Source organism: Cyprinodon tularosa, unplaced genomic scaffold, assembly GCF_016077235.1.
Source record: "Cyprinodon tularosa strain WSP-4 unplaced genomic scaffold, ASM1607723v1 ctg750, whole genome shotgun sequence".
Taxonomy (NCBI): Eukaryota; Metazoa; Chordata; class Actinopteri; order Cyprinodontiformes; family Cyprinodontidae; genus Cyprinodon; species Cyprinodon tularosa.
The window spans coordinates 267342-284282 of NW_024039508.1; the positions used below are offsets into that span (position 1 = coordinate 267342).

Sequence of the window (16941 nt, forward strand, 5' to 3'; positions counted from 1 at the left end):
TCATCTGCTGGGGTCGCGAGGGCTGCTGGTGCCTGTCTCCAGCTGTCTACTGGTGAGAGGTGGGGTACACCTTGGACAGGTCGCCAGTCCATTGCAGGGCAACACAGAGACAAACAGGACCATTCACACACACACTCACACCTAAGGAGAATCTAGAGAAGCCAATTAACCTAAACGTCATGTTTTTGGACTGTAAGAGGAAGCCAGAGTACCCGAAGAGAACCCCTGCATGCTCAGGAAGAACATGCAAACTCCATGCAGAAAGACCCACAACCTTCTTGCTGCAAGGCAGCAGTGCTACCCACTGTGCCATAGAGCAGCCCGCTTTTACCGTCCATACCCTTTAATTAGTTAAAACATCATTCATTGCCTGTTAAGACACAAGAGCATTGCTGGAGCAGTAAAACTATATTAATATCTGCAAATCCTGGAAAAAAAAGAAATAAATCACAGGTTTTAAATGTACAACTGTACAAAACATTTATTTGAACTTAATGTAAAAACAGCTTTGTTGTATTTACATCACTTGCATCAGAAATCCATGACAACCAAACAGTAACTCTGGAGAAAAAAAAAGGCTTAATGGTTTTCCGACAATTACAGAACTTAATGGAAGTTAATTGAACAGCTTAGACTTGCACTAAAAGCATATAAAACAGAGATATTAAAAGAAATCTACACAAACACAAAAGAAATGATGCACTATGAAGTGAACAAGAGAACCTGTTCCTTTCTCTCTGTTCTGCTGCCAACAGGAGAAATCAGCATAAAAACGGATGCAGCAGATGAAGAAAACCAAATTTAGGAGGGCTGGGTTCAGTCAATAGAGCTGGATGCAGTTTCATAGTCAGTCAATAGATGGCAGTGCCAGCACTGTAGCATATATAACTCTAAATCTGTGCTTTATACATAAAAAAATGCAGAAACTGGGCATAAACAACAACAAATAAAGCAGATTCTGGTTGAACAGTTTTTTATATCTCATTATATTCCATTTGTTTAATGAATCTGTATGTATAAATAAAACATCTATAAGACTTGCATGCACTTTTGATGCACATGTACGTGTGCATACAGGGAGGATTTTATAAAGAAACATCTGAGCTACTTTTCAAATCCAGGAAAAGATTTTCCTTCATCTTACAACCATAGGAAACAATCTGTACCTGCACCCATCCCAACAAGACAAGAGACGGACTACTTCTTCAGTCGGTTATTTAAAAAGAGAGTAACATCTGAAGATCATGGAAGAAAACTGGAAAAGAAACATTCTGCATTAGGTGATAGGGAAAAACCTTCTGCACCGTCCTGAACGTGGAATCAGCAGAAAGCGGCTGATGAAAGGCACACGGATCACACGGACATAAAGACGCCAATTTGTCAACCAGAACTTAGTCTGACGAGCAGGAAAAAGAAAAAAAAAATGCTACATTTTTTTTTTTGTCATTTTAGAAATTGAAAGGATCGGATCTCGAATCGTTTTCACCCTGCAAGGACGTCACAACGCCGAGGCGATTGTGTGCATCTTTAGGGTCGTTTTGGCAAAGGTATAAATAAAAAGAGATAATCTTCTAAATAAATATGAAAATAAATAGGAAACGATCAACAAAAGCTCTGATAGAAATGTCCTGCAAATTCCTTCAACAGTGTTTGAGATTGAAAACACTGAACACATAAAGACCGAAGACACGACTGGATGGGATGAAAACAGCTTCAGGAACAAAATGGAAATAAAAAAGCTGGAAGAGTAGGGATGGATGTTAGTATGGGAATATTTTCCCATTTTAGTGAGAAAAATATTCATGGACTAGAATTGATGGTGTGCTAAAAGACTCATCAGAACACATTGAAACATGACCTGTTTTTATGCTCAACATGTGCCTCATATCAGTGCATTAAACAGGCACGGTATTGGTGACACGTGCGACGCCACTCCTTCTAACCAGTGTATATATCTGCGCCTCCTGGCTTTCAGTGTCCGGCTGAGCGTTTCTTTACGTCAGCCGAGAACATCCAAACCTGTCGGAACACAAAGCTAAAGCCTTTGGGATTTTTTAGAAAGCATACTTTAACATAGTTTCTGTCTTTAATGTTGTCGAGCGTTGCTTTCGTAGTGAATCTTCAGCATTAGGCGAGTAGTCAACAACGTCAGACGGCTGATCAGTCTGCCGCATATGTGTTTCTCTTTTTTTTCTACAACTACTGGCTTTTTGAAAGCATGGCTTAACAGCCACAGAGGAGGTAAGCCTGTTTGGGAGACATAGTGTCCGACGACGGTGTCCGTGTGGCTGTAGTTTGTGCCGATGGTGAGCGCGATGCATTTACTTCATTGGCAGTTCACCGTGGCCGAGGGTTTCAGGGCGTTTCCGCGTGCTTGTAGTAGCCCCTCTTGAGGGCCGAGTAGGCGATGCACTCGGCCGAGCGCCGCTGGTCCATGCTTAGCAAGGCCTCCAACAGGTCGTTGATGTCGGCCTTCAGCCCCTGCCTCTGCATCCAGTTCTTCAGCAGTTCGTACACTTTGTCAACAGAGGGGCCGCTCTCCGCGATGCGGATGTGGTTGTCGCTGATGCCGATGAGTCGGAAGAACTTGTTGTGGATCCGGACGTCCAGGTACTCGTCGAACAGGTCGAAGCTCTTCCTGAGGGACCTCTCTGACCCTTTAAAATAAAGAGGACATGAATACTGTCAACAATACGATTTACTATACCAAGTCTTATCTAAGAACTGACTGATTTTCAAACGATTATGTGCCACACAGAGTGACTTTTGGCACAAATAATCCCTTCAAATGATGAAAAGCATCTCTATTAAATTTATACCAGGACTTTGAGCCCAAAACCTTTATTTTGTGTTGTTTTTTTAACCAACTGGAGCTTGATTTTGATTTTCATATCCCAGGTGTGCTCAGGCTTTAAGCCACAATAGGATGGTGAGACATTTACTCTACAGATTTCCTTATATTTTGGATGTTGATTCAGGTTCTGTTGTGACCTTTTGAACGAGTGCTCAAAACGCCCTAGGCGTAATAGCAGTAGGCTGTTCACCATTTCTAGTCTGACAGCAGTCATTTTGGAGCAGGATGGATTTATCTTATATTCTATGTAATCTTGTCAAGTTCTCTTTAGGTTGATATTATGTGCTTCCATGGATTTGGCAATAATTTAATCCAGTGTTTCCCAACCTTTTTTGACTTGTGTAACCTGTCTGGTATTTTGTCTTACCATGAGTAGCCCCCTCTCAGTCAAAATTATAGCTGATTGTCTAAAAGTGGAACAAACAATAACGTTTTATAATGCATATATGCATTTTATTCTTTCCATCTCAAATCGAAAACCTAACCTTACAGTTAGTACGGAATCGCAATATATACAAAATCGTATTAAAAAACCTGTATTTATTAAAACTGGAGCTCTGCTGTGTAATTCCCCTATAACCACATTTAAACTTGATGAACTGGGAGCAAAACTTATGAAATTATAGTCAGACTAACGTTAGTATTACTTTACTTATTACTTAGTTTTAAGTAATTTAAGTAAGTTGAGCTCCAGTACCTCAATATCAGCTGACACCAGACTGTTCTCTACATCATACATGTTCGTCTGCTCGGTTTGGATGGTTGTCAAAGTTGAAGATGAACTCAAAGAGAAACTGACTTTTTGGTTGATAGAAGCTTATTTAATTTTTGATCCTCACAAAGCAAAAGAGATCCCAGCCATATTTTATTTTACTACCTAAGAAATAACATATTGTCATGTACCCCTTGTGGCTACTAAGGGTACGAGTACCCCCGGTTGGGAATCACTGATTTAGCCGACTGAGGCTAGCTAAAAATGAACCAAAGATATGGTTCATCAAGTGCATTTTTGATCAAAAAGGGGAGTAATGGGATTTCAAACAAGGGTCAGGTTGTTTTAAATAGATTTATTTCCTCTTTAATAGATAAAATCCGCATTTAAAACTGCCATAGCATATTATTTTGGTTATCTTTGTTTGATCTAAAACCTATGACCATATAAAAAAAAAGATCTTTATGGGGTTGAATACTCAGTCAGAGCACTGTAAAACTCTCAACTGACATTTTTCAGTTTATGTTTTCTTTCAATAAATGGCTAAAACATTTTATTAACATTATAAAACATTTTCTATTTTCCCGTCATATATTAACATTAAGGCCATTGAAGAATCTCAACTATAAACTTTAATTTCTAAAGAGATCCTCTCCTCTTCAATTTAGCGTGAGAAAAAACAGCAGAGAAAGTCAGCATGTTCTCAGCCCCTAAAGGCTCAGATCAGGCCTGACTACCATAACATTGGCAATCAACCACAAGTGGGAGATCTGTTGTGATGTTTTATTTTTTTCCTAAGTTCTCTGCGATCTGGCATGGAATGCATTTCACTGGGCAGTTTGTGTGTAAGCAAAATAAAAGGAAAACTATCCTCCTGATAAGTGATGGAAATGCCTTTTAAAGGTCAAAGTCTCTCCTTCCTGCAGCGAGATTCTTACCGAGTAGTGGCACCAATCGATGTCCTAAGGGGTCATCCTGCAGCGCACCCAAAACAAAACAAAACAAAGAGAAAAATTATAGAAGTGTTCAAAGGTGTATCATTTAAGGCTTAAAACCACAAACTGGGGATCATTTGATAGATTAATGCAAACCAAAGCAATACCATACAATGGAAATTAAAATTAAAACATAATTAAAACAAAAATGGAGAGTAAATTTCTTTTTAGTCCCTCCACTTTAAGTAAAAAAATTTAAGATTATCAGTGATGATCTCAGCAGCTCATCTAAACTCACCATAGGGCTCTTGCTTGTTTCTCAGACTAATATTCTCCTTCTCCTCTGGTCTTGGTAGGTTTATAAAGGTGCTATAGTCTAAGCTAAGGACATTATTTCATAATGTAACCCTAAATTTAACTTTACAGCTTTGTCTTGGCCAGTCTGCTGTGTTCCTCCTTCTTAATGATGCTTAATAGAACAGCTGAACCTATGCAGCGATGAGATTACACACAGGAGGATTAAACTGACTGATTAGGGAACTTCTAAAGGAAACTGGTTGCACTGGATTTAATTTATTTGCTATCATATAAAAGCGGCTAAAAAGCATCAATATTTCTCAGTCCACTCCCAAATAATGCATTTTGATGTTTGTTAAGATGTCAAGTTCTGCTGCTCACCGTGTCTGAGGGAAGCTGTCTGAAGCCAGAGGGGCTCTGGTGTGGGGTGTTGCCAGAGGAGGCAGCTGTGGGCAGAGCTGAAAGGCTCGTCTGAGACGAGCTGGTGGTGTTGGGCAAACTGTCGCCAAGTCCGCGGTCTTCATCCTCCAGAGGGGGGCAGGGCTTTGTCATCCCCTGGGTCTCCTGCAGCAGCGGTCTTGATTCTGGGCGGGGCTCCTCGCCCTCTAAACCTGCGTTCTGATTGTTCTGTTTCTCCTCAGCAGTTGCTCCACTCTCATGCTAACCAAGACAAAAAAAGAGGGAAATATATTGATGAAATGTCTGTCCAAACATATTTGCAAATGGTTAAGAAAATAGACCAAAATATGACCAAATGCTACTTACAATGGGAATCTTTACAATTTCACTGGAGTCACAAGGGGTCTTTGAACCTATTGAGAACCAGAAAATCGTTTAATGGCAAGAAAAGTCAGCTAAATGTTGATGCTTGGTTGTCACAAATTACATGGACTTACATGGTACATCACACGAATGCTGCTTCTTTAAGAACCACAGAATGGATGCAATAACGACAATGACCATGATGCAGATTAAAAACAATAAAACAACAAACCCTGGAAGAAACCAACACAGATTAGAGAGAGATTCAAGCAGCAAAACAAGGGAATATTTGCAAACAGGACGCCAGAAAATTACAGGTATTTGTTGAAGCATTGGGAGCCACGGGCGGCTTTGGTGCGACGGTTTCAGTGGGAGACGGATCCCGCCTTCGGCACTCGGTGTTAGAAAAGGGCGTGCACTTCTTTACCTCCTCCTCACCCGGTTTGCACCTGAAATATTGAAGAAGAGCAGTTGCCATGGGAACATATCAAACAGATGCTGCCTAAATATATACAGTTTTTTTCCCTCTAGAAGCAAAACGTACTACTTCATGAAATCCCAATAAAATGAGGTTTGTGTCATTAACGTAAGGAAATGTGAAAAAACTCAATGCGTATCAACCCTTTGCAGCATAACCAATGCCCAATGCAGGTAATTGTTAGGCGACACTCACTTGGCACAGCGTTTGCAGACTTCACAGGCCTGGTCAGGAACACAGAAGGTACCAGGTCTGCATTGGCACTTGGTGTCTGTGGTGGTGGTGCAGGAAGCAATTTTAATTTCATCTGGAAAAGAGGAGACGAATATTGTGAGGAAGCCCAAAGATGGTGACTCTGACTCAGTATATTTCTCGTGTGGGTGTGAAACCGCATTTGGGTCAGCTTGACATGAACAAGGTTTATCAATGAGGAAAGAGAAGCAAAGCTAGTGTCTTTAGCTTATTTATAGCCAGTTAGTGACTCTGCTGCGACTTCCTCTTTGACAAAAGAAAAGGTTTATAACTGGGTTTTCTTCTTTCATTCGACATCAGACACTGAGAAACCAATGGGATCAAATTAAAACTGAAGAAAACATAAAAAGCAAAGCAACGGCCCATCTTCACCATACACTAGTTCTACACTAGGTCAGTGCTTTGGGAAATATAGGGGAATACTATTTCTTTGTTTCTAACCAGGGTATACGGGATAAGCAGTTTATCTGCAGCCCAGAGGAGGATATTGGATAAGCTCATCAGGAGAAAAAGAAAGCACTATAAGAAAAACAAGATCCCTGTTGGACAATGTCTCCTATGCCATACCTCAAGCTGACTATGGTGTAGGAGACATACAGCCGCAGAGCTGGAGAGCTCTTTCAGTAGCATCACAGATGCTCAAAGAAGCGCAGCTGCAGATCCTTCCTCCCAGCTGCTGATAGCCTTTAAAATCTCTGTTGCTCCCAACAAACTCAGTGTTGACAAACAGCTACCAGTTCTACCGATTCTTGATCAGATCCAGAATCATTTACGCCGTTTCAAATGCTAATGTCTACTTCTATCATTTTGAGCTTCTTAAGGAGTGTTTGATTTACAATCAGGTGTATTTAGATTTATCGTTTTTTTGTTTTTGTTTTTTTTTCTTCCTTCTATCAAACATGCTTTAATATCTGTTAATATTTACAAATAATTTTTTCCTTTCTGTAAAGTACATTGGCATCTGGAGTGTTGTATAGTAGCCAAGTAAAAATACTTCACTACTGTACTTAAGTATATTTTGGAGTACTTTATACTTTCCAAGAGTAAAAATTTTTTTGAGAACTTTCACTTTTACTTCACTACATTTACGAACTTAATTGCATACTTTTACTCCAATACATTTTCAATGTTTGGTTTAGTTAATAAGTATTAAAAAAAAAATAGAGCGGGAGAAACGCAAGTGTTTTGACCCCACCTACTGACTACAAAGTCGGGTCTTGTCTGGGCTTGTCCATCAACACCAATAGGATGCGCCTGTTTTGCAAAGCCAGTCTAAAATTATCCTACACTTGGTTGTTTATATTATTTTAAGTGAATGTAACCTTCAAAGTTTACCAAAATGTAAAAAAATGTCATTCAAACTGCACTTACTTTTTACTTATACTTTTCACTACATTACTTGAGTACATCTATTTTTACAGTTATTCTTATACTTAAGTACAAGCCATTTCAGATAATTTAAGTCTTTTACTCAAGTAACATTTCAGTCAGTGACTTGGACTTTTACCAAAGTCATATTTTGGAGAGGTACTTATACTTTTACTTGACTCCGAGATTTCAGTACTTTATACAACACTGGGCGTCTGATTTACTTTTAATTTGCCTTCTGTTCATAATTTATTCTCATGTATGACAATACAGGTATTTCTATTCTATTATCACTCACTCCTTACTTCAGCAAAAAACACCCGAGTACTTGTATTTTTTGTCCTGATTAATCAAAAATAAGCCCAACACTTCTTTTTTCTGTTGGACGTTACCATTTTGTTTAAAGGTGTTTTGCACTTGCTGACCTTTCAGGTCCAAGCCTGAAGATTCTTTTCACCCTACAGGTTAAAAGATTTAACTTTTTGAGGAGAAAACACGGGATGTTTTACCTTAAATATCAAGCTAAAAAAACTTATTTGTCCTTGTCAGAGGGTGAACAGACTCCTTATGGCGGCGTGCACAAAAAACACCAGTTTTGTGACAACTGCTGCTCACAGCATAACAATGCCTTTCAGTGTTAGCGTTTCAGTGAAGTACAATAATACAAATTAAATTACACTGCTCCAAAACAGAACAATCCGAGTTTTGTTTAACTTCATTTTTTTTCAAGCAACAGTCCTTTAAGAACTGCGAGGAAATGTTATTTACTACATGGCTGTTTAAGTGCTGAGAAGTTTAAGCCCTCTAGCATCTGACAGTAGTGTGGGAGCCACAAACTTTGGAAAACAACAGATTAACCGTGAAATTGTGTTACATAAAAAGCCAAAATGCCAACAGTTTTTGCGTGTGCTTGAAATGCATTCCGTACATTTCTGAAAAATAAGAACAAATTAGAAGGCAGAAATTTAGATGAAAGAGTGGAGGTGGTAGGAGTATGCTAGGGTCATGATGCATCCCGATTAAGAGCATCAATAGGTATTTAATCCAAGCTAAAGAGTCAGCAGACTGTTATTAATTGTTTTGTTTCTTTCTCAGCCTGTATGAATACAGTGCTCTATAAATAAGTGACATCAATGTGGCATTAGAAAATAGAAAGCAACTATGCTAATTTAGTGTGACATAATTTCTTCAGTTGGCTCCATTGTCATTAAGGAGAACAAACAGAAAAACAGAAAAAAATAAATAATAGCTGATGGTGCAAAAATGAAATATTTTTAAGTCGAAGCATCGTGCCGATTTTGTTCATCTTGTAATCTGAAACTTGTGGGTTTGATTCCAGTTTCCTCTTTCCATATATGGATGTGCCCAAGGGCAAGGCATTCAAGCCCACCCTACCAACCTGCATATTGGTTATGAATGTGCGAGTGTGACAGAGTGAACAAGGGTTTAGCGTAAAGCATTTAGAGTGCTCGGTATGACTAGAGAAATGTCATATAAACTCAGTCTGCATGTATTATCACTGCTAACTGCCAGCTGGCTGTCAGATCAGGATCACTGATCAAACTAACCTCCTCCTGCTGCAGATATGACCTCATTTCCTTTAGAAAGATCACACACACACAAAAAATCTCCCTATAAATGGTTGTCAAAAAGGGTACAACACGTCTCCCTGGCAGGTGAGAGCTGAAGCCTAGTAATGACAGCTTTATTTCATACCAAAACAGGCTGAAAGAACATGGAATAAAATGGTGATGGTTGGGAAATGACCAGAACTACCACAAATAAAAAGAAACCTGAGTCCAACTGGGGGAGGAGGAATAAAGGCTTTACTCTGACAGAGAGAAAAGAATAAAAGAAGATAAAATCTTTTTAGAGCTGATGGAGGAGAGGGGGGGGAGAAATTCTTTTGTTTGGGAAAACAGCACTTGAGTGGTAGTGTACGCTCACACCAGAAACATGAACCGGGTTCTAGACCTAATAAGTAAAAGGTAAAAGGTTGCTGTCCTGGTCTGGAGACCTCAATGCACAACAAAAAAAAGAAACTCTAAAACAAACTTTTCTTTTAGGCAAATAAAGTCTCTATAAACATACTTTATTTGGATTTAAAGTTTTCTTAATGTTTAATTTATAAAATATTACATATAAGATAAAATGAGAGACATCAACTACATGAGGATAGGCAGTAAACTTAAAGCGATCACACCATTTTAACTTTCCCTCATTTTGTATCTAACTAAACGGCTGTATTTAAACTACCCTCAAATAAACTCTATTTACAATCTAGGCTTGAAGGTAGTTGGTTTATCTATTTCTTCTAATTCAGGGTTATGGGAGAAAGGGAGGGGTATAAACAAACCACACACTTTACAGATCTCTATCTGCAAAGGAAACTTCAAAACTTTGTTTTCTGTCTGCCGGTTCACAATAAACAAACAGTAGTTTAGGGCTTCGACCCACAGAGGCGGGTACTGGCTGGTCTAAAGCGGTATAACGGTCTAATAAGAGTTATATCATATCATATCTATTTAAAAAATAATCTCAGAGAATATTGTGGAGTTTGGACCAAATTTGCTCCAACATAATTTCTTAAGAAAGATGTTGGATCTTTTATTATTCTAATGCTTTTCTGAACAGTACATTTTTTGTGTTAAAAGAAAACCACAAGTTCCCCATTGTGGGACAATTCTATTCTATTCTATTCTATTCTATTCTATTCTATTCTATTCTATTCTATTCTATTCTATTCTATTCTATTCTATTCTATAAGGTTACAAATCCAAACATTAGAAACGTAGAGTCTATAACCAAATAAGGGATTAATAATAATTAGCCGTAGGATGATCACATTGTCTTCTAGCTAATATAATCAAACTATAATTTAAGTTTCACATGAAAATATTGTTTTGTTGTTTGAAAGCAGCAGATAAATTTCTTCCTCCTGCATCGCAGAGTCTAGATGTTCTTGTAGAACTGGGCCTAGTCAGACAGAAGGTTGCAAACACACAAGAGCAGCTGAACTAAAACAGGATTACCACCTCAGTGAAATCAGTAAATAAAAGACAAACTGATGCTGAGAAGACTCCCTTCTTAGGGATTAACAGAAGAAACAATCTCATTTCTCCTTCATCTTCGCCATGTGAGGCTTTGTCGTAGAATAGGGTTGATTCGCTATAGAGACTTCTGCTGTTTTTTTTTTATTTACTCACTCAAACTGTGGACTGAATTATTACACAGCTAAACCGACTGGTGCTAACTTTAACGGAGCACAATCAGAGTCTTTCAGCAGAACCCGTCCATGTGACACCATTAACGATTCATTAAATCAACAGCAGCCTTTCAAGCATGAACTTCCAACAGGAAGTTCTTGAGTGTTCCACATAGCAGCATAGTTCACAATAAGTGCAAGTAGTCAGACGCTGCGCAAAAAGAAACTTCTTCCAACTTTAGCTCTTCTTAACAACACTTCGTCATGGAATGAGGGGGGAAAACAACCTTAAAAGTGGAATAAAGGAGTACAAAACACAACCTATGTAACCGTAGTCTCCCTTCTGTGGCTTCTGCCTTTCATCTGAGACAAAGACGCCCAGTGTGGGGGAGACAATGTCGTGCAGCCACACCCTGTTCAGCCAGGTAAGACGGACCAACAGGCCAACCTCCAGAGACAAGTAACACGCTCACATTCAGCCCAGGAAACAAAAACAACAAAGACACGCCCTGCTGCTCCATGTAACATCATAAGATCCCATTTTCAGCAGTGGACGTGAAAGGAGGAGGGGCGCACACAAAGAGGTATTAGCTTTCCTAAAACAATATATCTTTCACAACCAGGATCTTTGGAACACTCTGTGGTTATCTGGATTTTAAAAAGGTAAAGGATCAGAGAGGTGTCAGCCAATTTTTTTTGCTCCCTTTATTTTAAAGAAGGCTGTGATTTTGGACCGGATGAGACAAACCGATATGGCGATTACTGTAGTGTTCTGAAAAATGTGGTGAAACTTTATCCCTTAAGCATTTTGTTTGGTTTTTAATTATAAATGGAAAACGGAATAAAAAACAAGTTATTTCAATAAAATAAATGAACGATTCCTTTATTCCAAATAAGTCGCAGTGTGTTGCTTTGTTTCTTTTATATGAACAAACTAGAAATGTTTGGATATTTCATATCAGTAAAGGAAAACAGATGTTACAAGAAATAAGCTGGTCGCTGGACATGAGGCTATGAACCAACGGCCAAAAAAAAATAAAAAATGACATAAATAAAAAAAATATGTATATTTTTTCTAACTTTAGATGCACTTCTACCTTCTGAATTGAATTGTTTATTTTGATTAAATCGTCTATATATATATATATATATATATATTTTTTTTTTTTTATAACTTTAGATGCACTTCTACCTTCTGAATTGAATGCTTTATTTTGATTAAATCCTCTAGGATGCAGCTGCATTTGTTTTAGGAAAAAAAACACTAAAGTAAGTTAGGTTAGAAAACCAGACTTTTAAAGAAAAAGTAAACTAAATAATGACATTTGAACAACACTCTTCAGTTTGGAAGCTGTTACAGAAGAAAGAAGCTATTTTCTAATGGGCTCTATGCACAGCTCCACTACTTCCTGAATTTAATGCAGCTCCTTTGTTTCCTGTCTTTCATGATTGGATGCACTGATTAATCCAGGTGTGTATGACCTAAGTAACTGGCCAGACACACCTGGATTAATCAGTTCGTCCAGTAATGAAAGACAGGAAACAAAGGAGCTGCTTTAAATTCAGGAAGTAGTGGAGCTGTGCATAGAGCCCATTTCTCTTTCTTTTAAGCTTCTTTGTTAGACAGGGGCAGAAATTTCAGATAACAACAGGAAGACTAATTGTACGACTAAAATTACTGTTTGGGATTTCAGCCCGTCTGCCTCAAAACATGTTGGATTCAGAGACACGTTTGAATCCTGTTAGTTTGAGGTAAGGGTCTATATTCCTTTACCCTAACACATGGAGACAACCGTTTACAGTTATTTAGCATGCTAAACCTGCTAACAGCCATGTAAAATGCTACACAAAAAAAAGAAATCAGACATCTATTTGATCTGTTGTCTTACCCTAGCTGTATCTTTACCCGAAACATAAAGTGTTAGTGTTAAAAAACCTAAATATTTTTATTTAGATGCAACAGATGCCTGTCTTCTTTTATTCAGTGAAAACAAAGCTTAAAATGTTGACTTTGTACCATTTCAATGCTGTTAAAATGAGACCACACACCCAGTCAGCTGTTCCCCTCACCTTCCAAAAATAAACATTTCCTATCGACCAGTTTTAGTTTTTATACTGATTTGATCGTTTTAAATATTAACAAAAAATAGAAAAATCAACTTATACAGATTTCATGCCACATAGTCTGCATCCCTATAAATTAAGGACTGCATCAAAGCGAGGAGATTAGTAGAAATGTTTCAATTAGAGATGTGCCATATCATGACAAAATCAGTATCAGGTGAGGTTGGTCATTTTCTGCCAAAAAGGGCCAATATTAACCGATTTGCCAAGGCAGAAAAGGATTGCTGGAGTTTAAGTGAAGTAGAGAAACAATATGAGCATTGTGGTCTGTTTTCTACAGTGTCCAAAGAAAGGGGCCATATTGGCAACATAAATAACAGAAATCAGAATCGACCCAGAGTTTCATATCCCTGCATCCCTTGTTTGTATAATTATAGTTCTTTTAGACAGTGAATTAGCTCATACTTATACAGACATGTTTGTTTTTTCTTTGTTCAATTAGCCACCATGCTGCAATCAGTACTTCTGTTCCTCCTACTTTTAATAAAACCGTTTACAAACATACATTTTGATAAGGAATCAATATGGACTACTGAAGTAAAGAACAATGTATAATCAGTTCAAGTGACTTCCCTTCTTCACTCAACTTAAAAGTTACGCAATAGGTAATTGGAAAAATCAAATTGACTAAAAACAAACGATGCCTTAGTTAATAAACAGAAAACTTGGGTTACCTTGGCGACAGTGTGTACAGGGCAGACAGCGGGTCATCCCGTTGGGGTGCTCTGTGTAGGTCTGTCCGTGCTCGCAGGACAAACAGATTCCTTGTTCTAGATCTTTTTCACAAGGCTTATTCACAAATGTTCCTGCAAAAAGAAGATAAACAAAAAAAACAAAAACAAAATCAGACCACAAGCCATCACACCTTAACTATATACCTCAATGACGCAACTAAATGGATGTCCTGTGAGCATTAATTTCATTACGGCCATGAACTTCCTACTGATCCAGTACTACAGCTGGGTATCCCGCCGTTTCAGACTGCGCTACAGTATAGCGACGCTAATAACAAAAGGAACAGTTGTTTCTATGTTTTACATGAGGTTTTATCATGGAATGCTTATATCACAGCCACTATAAGAAGGAGCGATTTAGTCAACTACAAAGTGATTTGACCTACTTTGCTCTGCTGGATTATCGTACTTATCATCTCTACCATCAGCTCAAGCATGCAATGAATAAAACCACTTGATTCTCATGTGTTTTCAGGATTTATCTGATGTACAAATGGAAAGAAAAGGGGGAAAAAAAGAGTAGGGGGGGCTCGAGGGTTACAAAACACAGCACAGACCTTTCCCACTTGAAATGTTCTTTTTCTCCTGGAGCTCAAGATGTCATATTAATTTAAAGATTACTGGTTGAAGGAAAAAAAAAACTCAACACACCTCTTTAATCCATTTATATTTGCTAATTAACAAGAACTAATTAACACAAGGGAAAACAAACATGAATAAGACGCTGTAGAGCTGTCAATAGAGAGTGAAGGCCAAGAGGAATAAATCAGGGATTTACTTATGAGTCCTCAACTGCATGCAAGTGCATAAATTATACACTGATTGAAGTTTACAGTTTAAGAGGGAATCTGTTTAAGAGGCAGAAAAACAAAAAAACAAACTTTAAACCAAAATTAAAGATTAACTAGATAAAGTATAAAACCAATCTTTTTCCCCCTCACCAATTAAATAACCCAATAAGCCATCAGTAGAATACAGTACTACTTTTTGGCTCAATATATTCCGATCTTGGGGATAGTTAAATGGTTTATCACATTATGTATATAATTAATTGAAAATGTTTTTTTTCTTTTAGTGACTTGGACCTTCAAAACAACTCTGACTTCAAGCCCTGCAGTTTCCACTTATTTTGTGCTTCTGCTCAGACAGAGCGACGGGCTTTCCGCTCCTGGCCGTCCTGCCTTATTTCCAGACAGAGCTGGGAGGACGACATTTTTAAAGATTGGCAAACTTTAGAGGAGGAAAATTATGACCTCTGAATAAAGGAAGCAGGCACCAAACTCTATCCATAGCACTGATTTATAAAAATTAAACGAAAAGTGAAAAAAATAAAAGACAATTATATATAATCCCAAAAAACTTTGGAATAAACTACTCTAGTCAGAATGACTATAATGGTTCTAATGTCTGAATGAGCTTCCTGAAAATCTGAAAGGGATTAAAAGCCAAAAGAAAAATATTCTTATTTGGTAATTCACTATTTTACTGGAGACCTGTCCAGGGTGTGCCTTGCTTTGCGCCTGTAGACAGCTGGAGACAGGCACCAGCAGCCCTCACAACCCCAGCAGGGATGAAGCGTGACAGAAAATGGATGGATGGACTATTTTACTGAGATTTTAAAAGACTCATTATAGCAAAGGTAGGTTAACCCTATTGAATTTACTTGAGTTCATTAAAAGAATAAAAAGAATAGTACTTTCAGGAGCAGTTACCAAACTTTACTTTCCTCACTTCTCAGCTGAGGAAATGTTTTAGCTACTCTGATCCTCCAAGCACCTTTGCTGAATGAAGAACAAAATAGTTTTAACCGAAGAAAAAACAAAAAAACAAAACATGATTGGAAAAGTGCTTCTTTTTTCTGGGTGAATGTAAACATTTTGTTTATTTGTATTTGAAAAGCAAGAGTTTGAACAGAAGTTTAAATTTCTGTCTAATGGCATCACTTTCAAATATCTAATCCACTGCATGATCTGGAACTCCTGACATTATCAACATTTTAAACAAATACTTCTTGGATTACAGTTTCTTACTTCTACGCTTATATGAATATGGGAAGTATTGGGACCCTTATATAAGTACGATCTATGGCTACTCACTCCAACTCTGCATTAAAGCACATTATTAGTCAGCCTTTAAATTTGACTTTAAGTTAAAGAAAAACTTATTTTTTGTTTACATTTTAACTTTAATTTCTTTGCTAAATATGAATGTAATACTATGAATGTAAATAAAGTATTGGGTTATATTTGTATTTTATTTATTCATCTCAATAATTTTTTTGTTTTTGCTTGTTTTACAGGAATGTAAAACACATTTGTAATTTGTATTTCTTACATTTTTTTTTTTTTTTTACATTCCATCCCTTCATGTCTCCTTTTATGTGTGGAGTAGAAAATATTAGCATTTACAATCCTACCTAAAGTGAGCATTTTAACTTACAAAGTTAATTGCATTTTATCAAATGACACCTTTTTTGGACTTTAAAAAAACTGCCTTGTCAGGTTATTTGTTATTTAAGGTTCCTTTGGGTTTAAACCCATTGATTTCAAGGTTAACAAACTAAATATTTTCTTTTGGGATTACGTCACAAAACAGGATTATACCATCAAACAGAGAAATAAAGAGAAATAAATATTGGTGTTCAAGTGGAATTATACTTAGAGTTGTTTTGTTATTTTTTAGACCACTGAGGGTAAAAAAAGAAAAGAAAGACAAACTTTCATATGGGGTTTAACATAAATAGGACTTGTTAATGGAAAGTCTCAAGTTAAGAAAAAATCATTTTAATTTAACAGCAGCAAAGACAAGTTCTCAAATGTTTCCAGGTCTCAAGGCATAGCAATTGTTTGAGTGACTTTTATCACTATACACAGTATGCAACCCTGCCTCCAGCTTTCAGCAGGTTAAGCAGGATTAGGGAAGATGGAGCAGTGCTTCTAATGGGACAGTAAATACAGTTTCCTGACATGCAGCTGGGACTTTAACCTTCTTACCCTCCTTGCAGTTCAGGCAGCAGAGTCCCTGGTTGAGGTATTGCTCATTCTCGACACATGTCCTGAGTCGCCGCAGGGTGAGGTTTCTGCCCTCCTCTCCGGACCACTGGGAAGCCGGGGGTTCTGCCGCGCGGCAGACAAGCCCCAGAAGCAGCGATGCCACGGCCACCTGCATCATCAAGGACGGGGAAAAGGAAAAAAAAAACAAGACATGAGCTTTGATTTAC

At 37.8% G+C, this 16941-nt stretch overlaps 1 protein-coding gene across 1 annotated transcript in view; it reads right to left on the reverse strand.

Moving 5' to 3' along the window:
• Positions 1-1446: 1446 nt before the first annotated feature.
• tnfrsfa (tumor necrosis factor receptor superfamily, member a) overlaps positions 1447-16941 on the reverse strand; it is a 30252-nt gene continuing 14757 nt past the window's right edge. Inside the window, exons 2-10 of the mRNA XM_038270114.1 lie at positions 16715-16883; positions 13662-13793; positions 6234-6345; positions 5876-6009; positions 5695-5793; positions 5564-5610; positions 5180-5458; positions 4505-4541; positions 1447-2657 (exon numbers count right to left, since the gene is read on the reverse strand). Of these exons, the coding sequence (XP_038126042.1) occupies positions 2356-2657; positions 4505-4541; positions 5180-5458; positions 5564-5610; positions 5695-5793; positions 5876-6009; positions 6234-6345; positions 13662-13793; positions 16715-16883 (1311 nt within the window). The 3' untranslated portion in view covers positions 1447-2355. The remainder of the gene's footprint in view (positions 2658-4504; positions 4542-5179; positions 5459-5563; positions 5611-5694; positions 5794-5875; positions 6010-6233; positions 6346-13661; positions 13794-16714; positions 16884-16941) is intronic.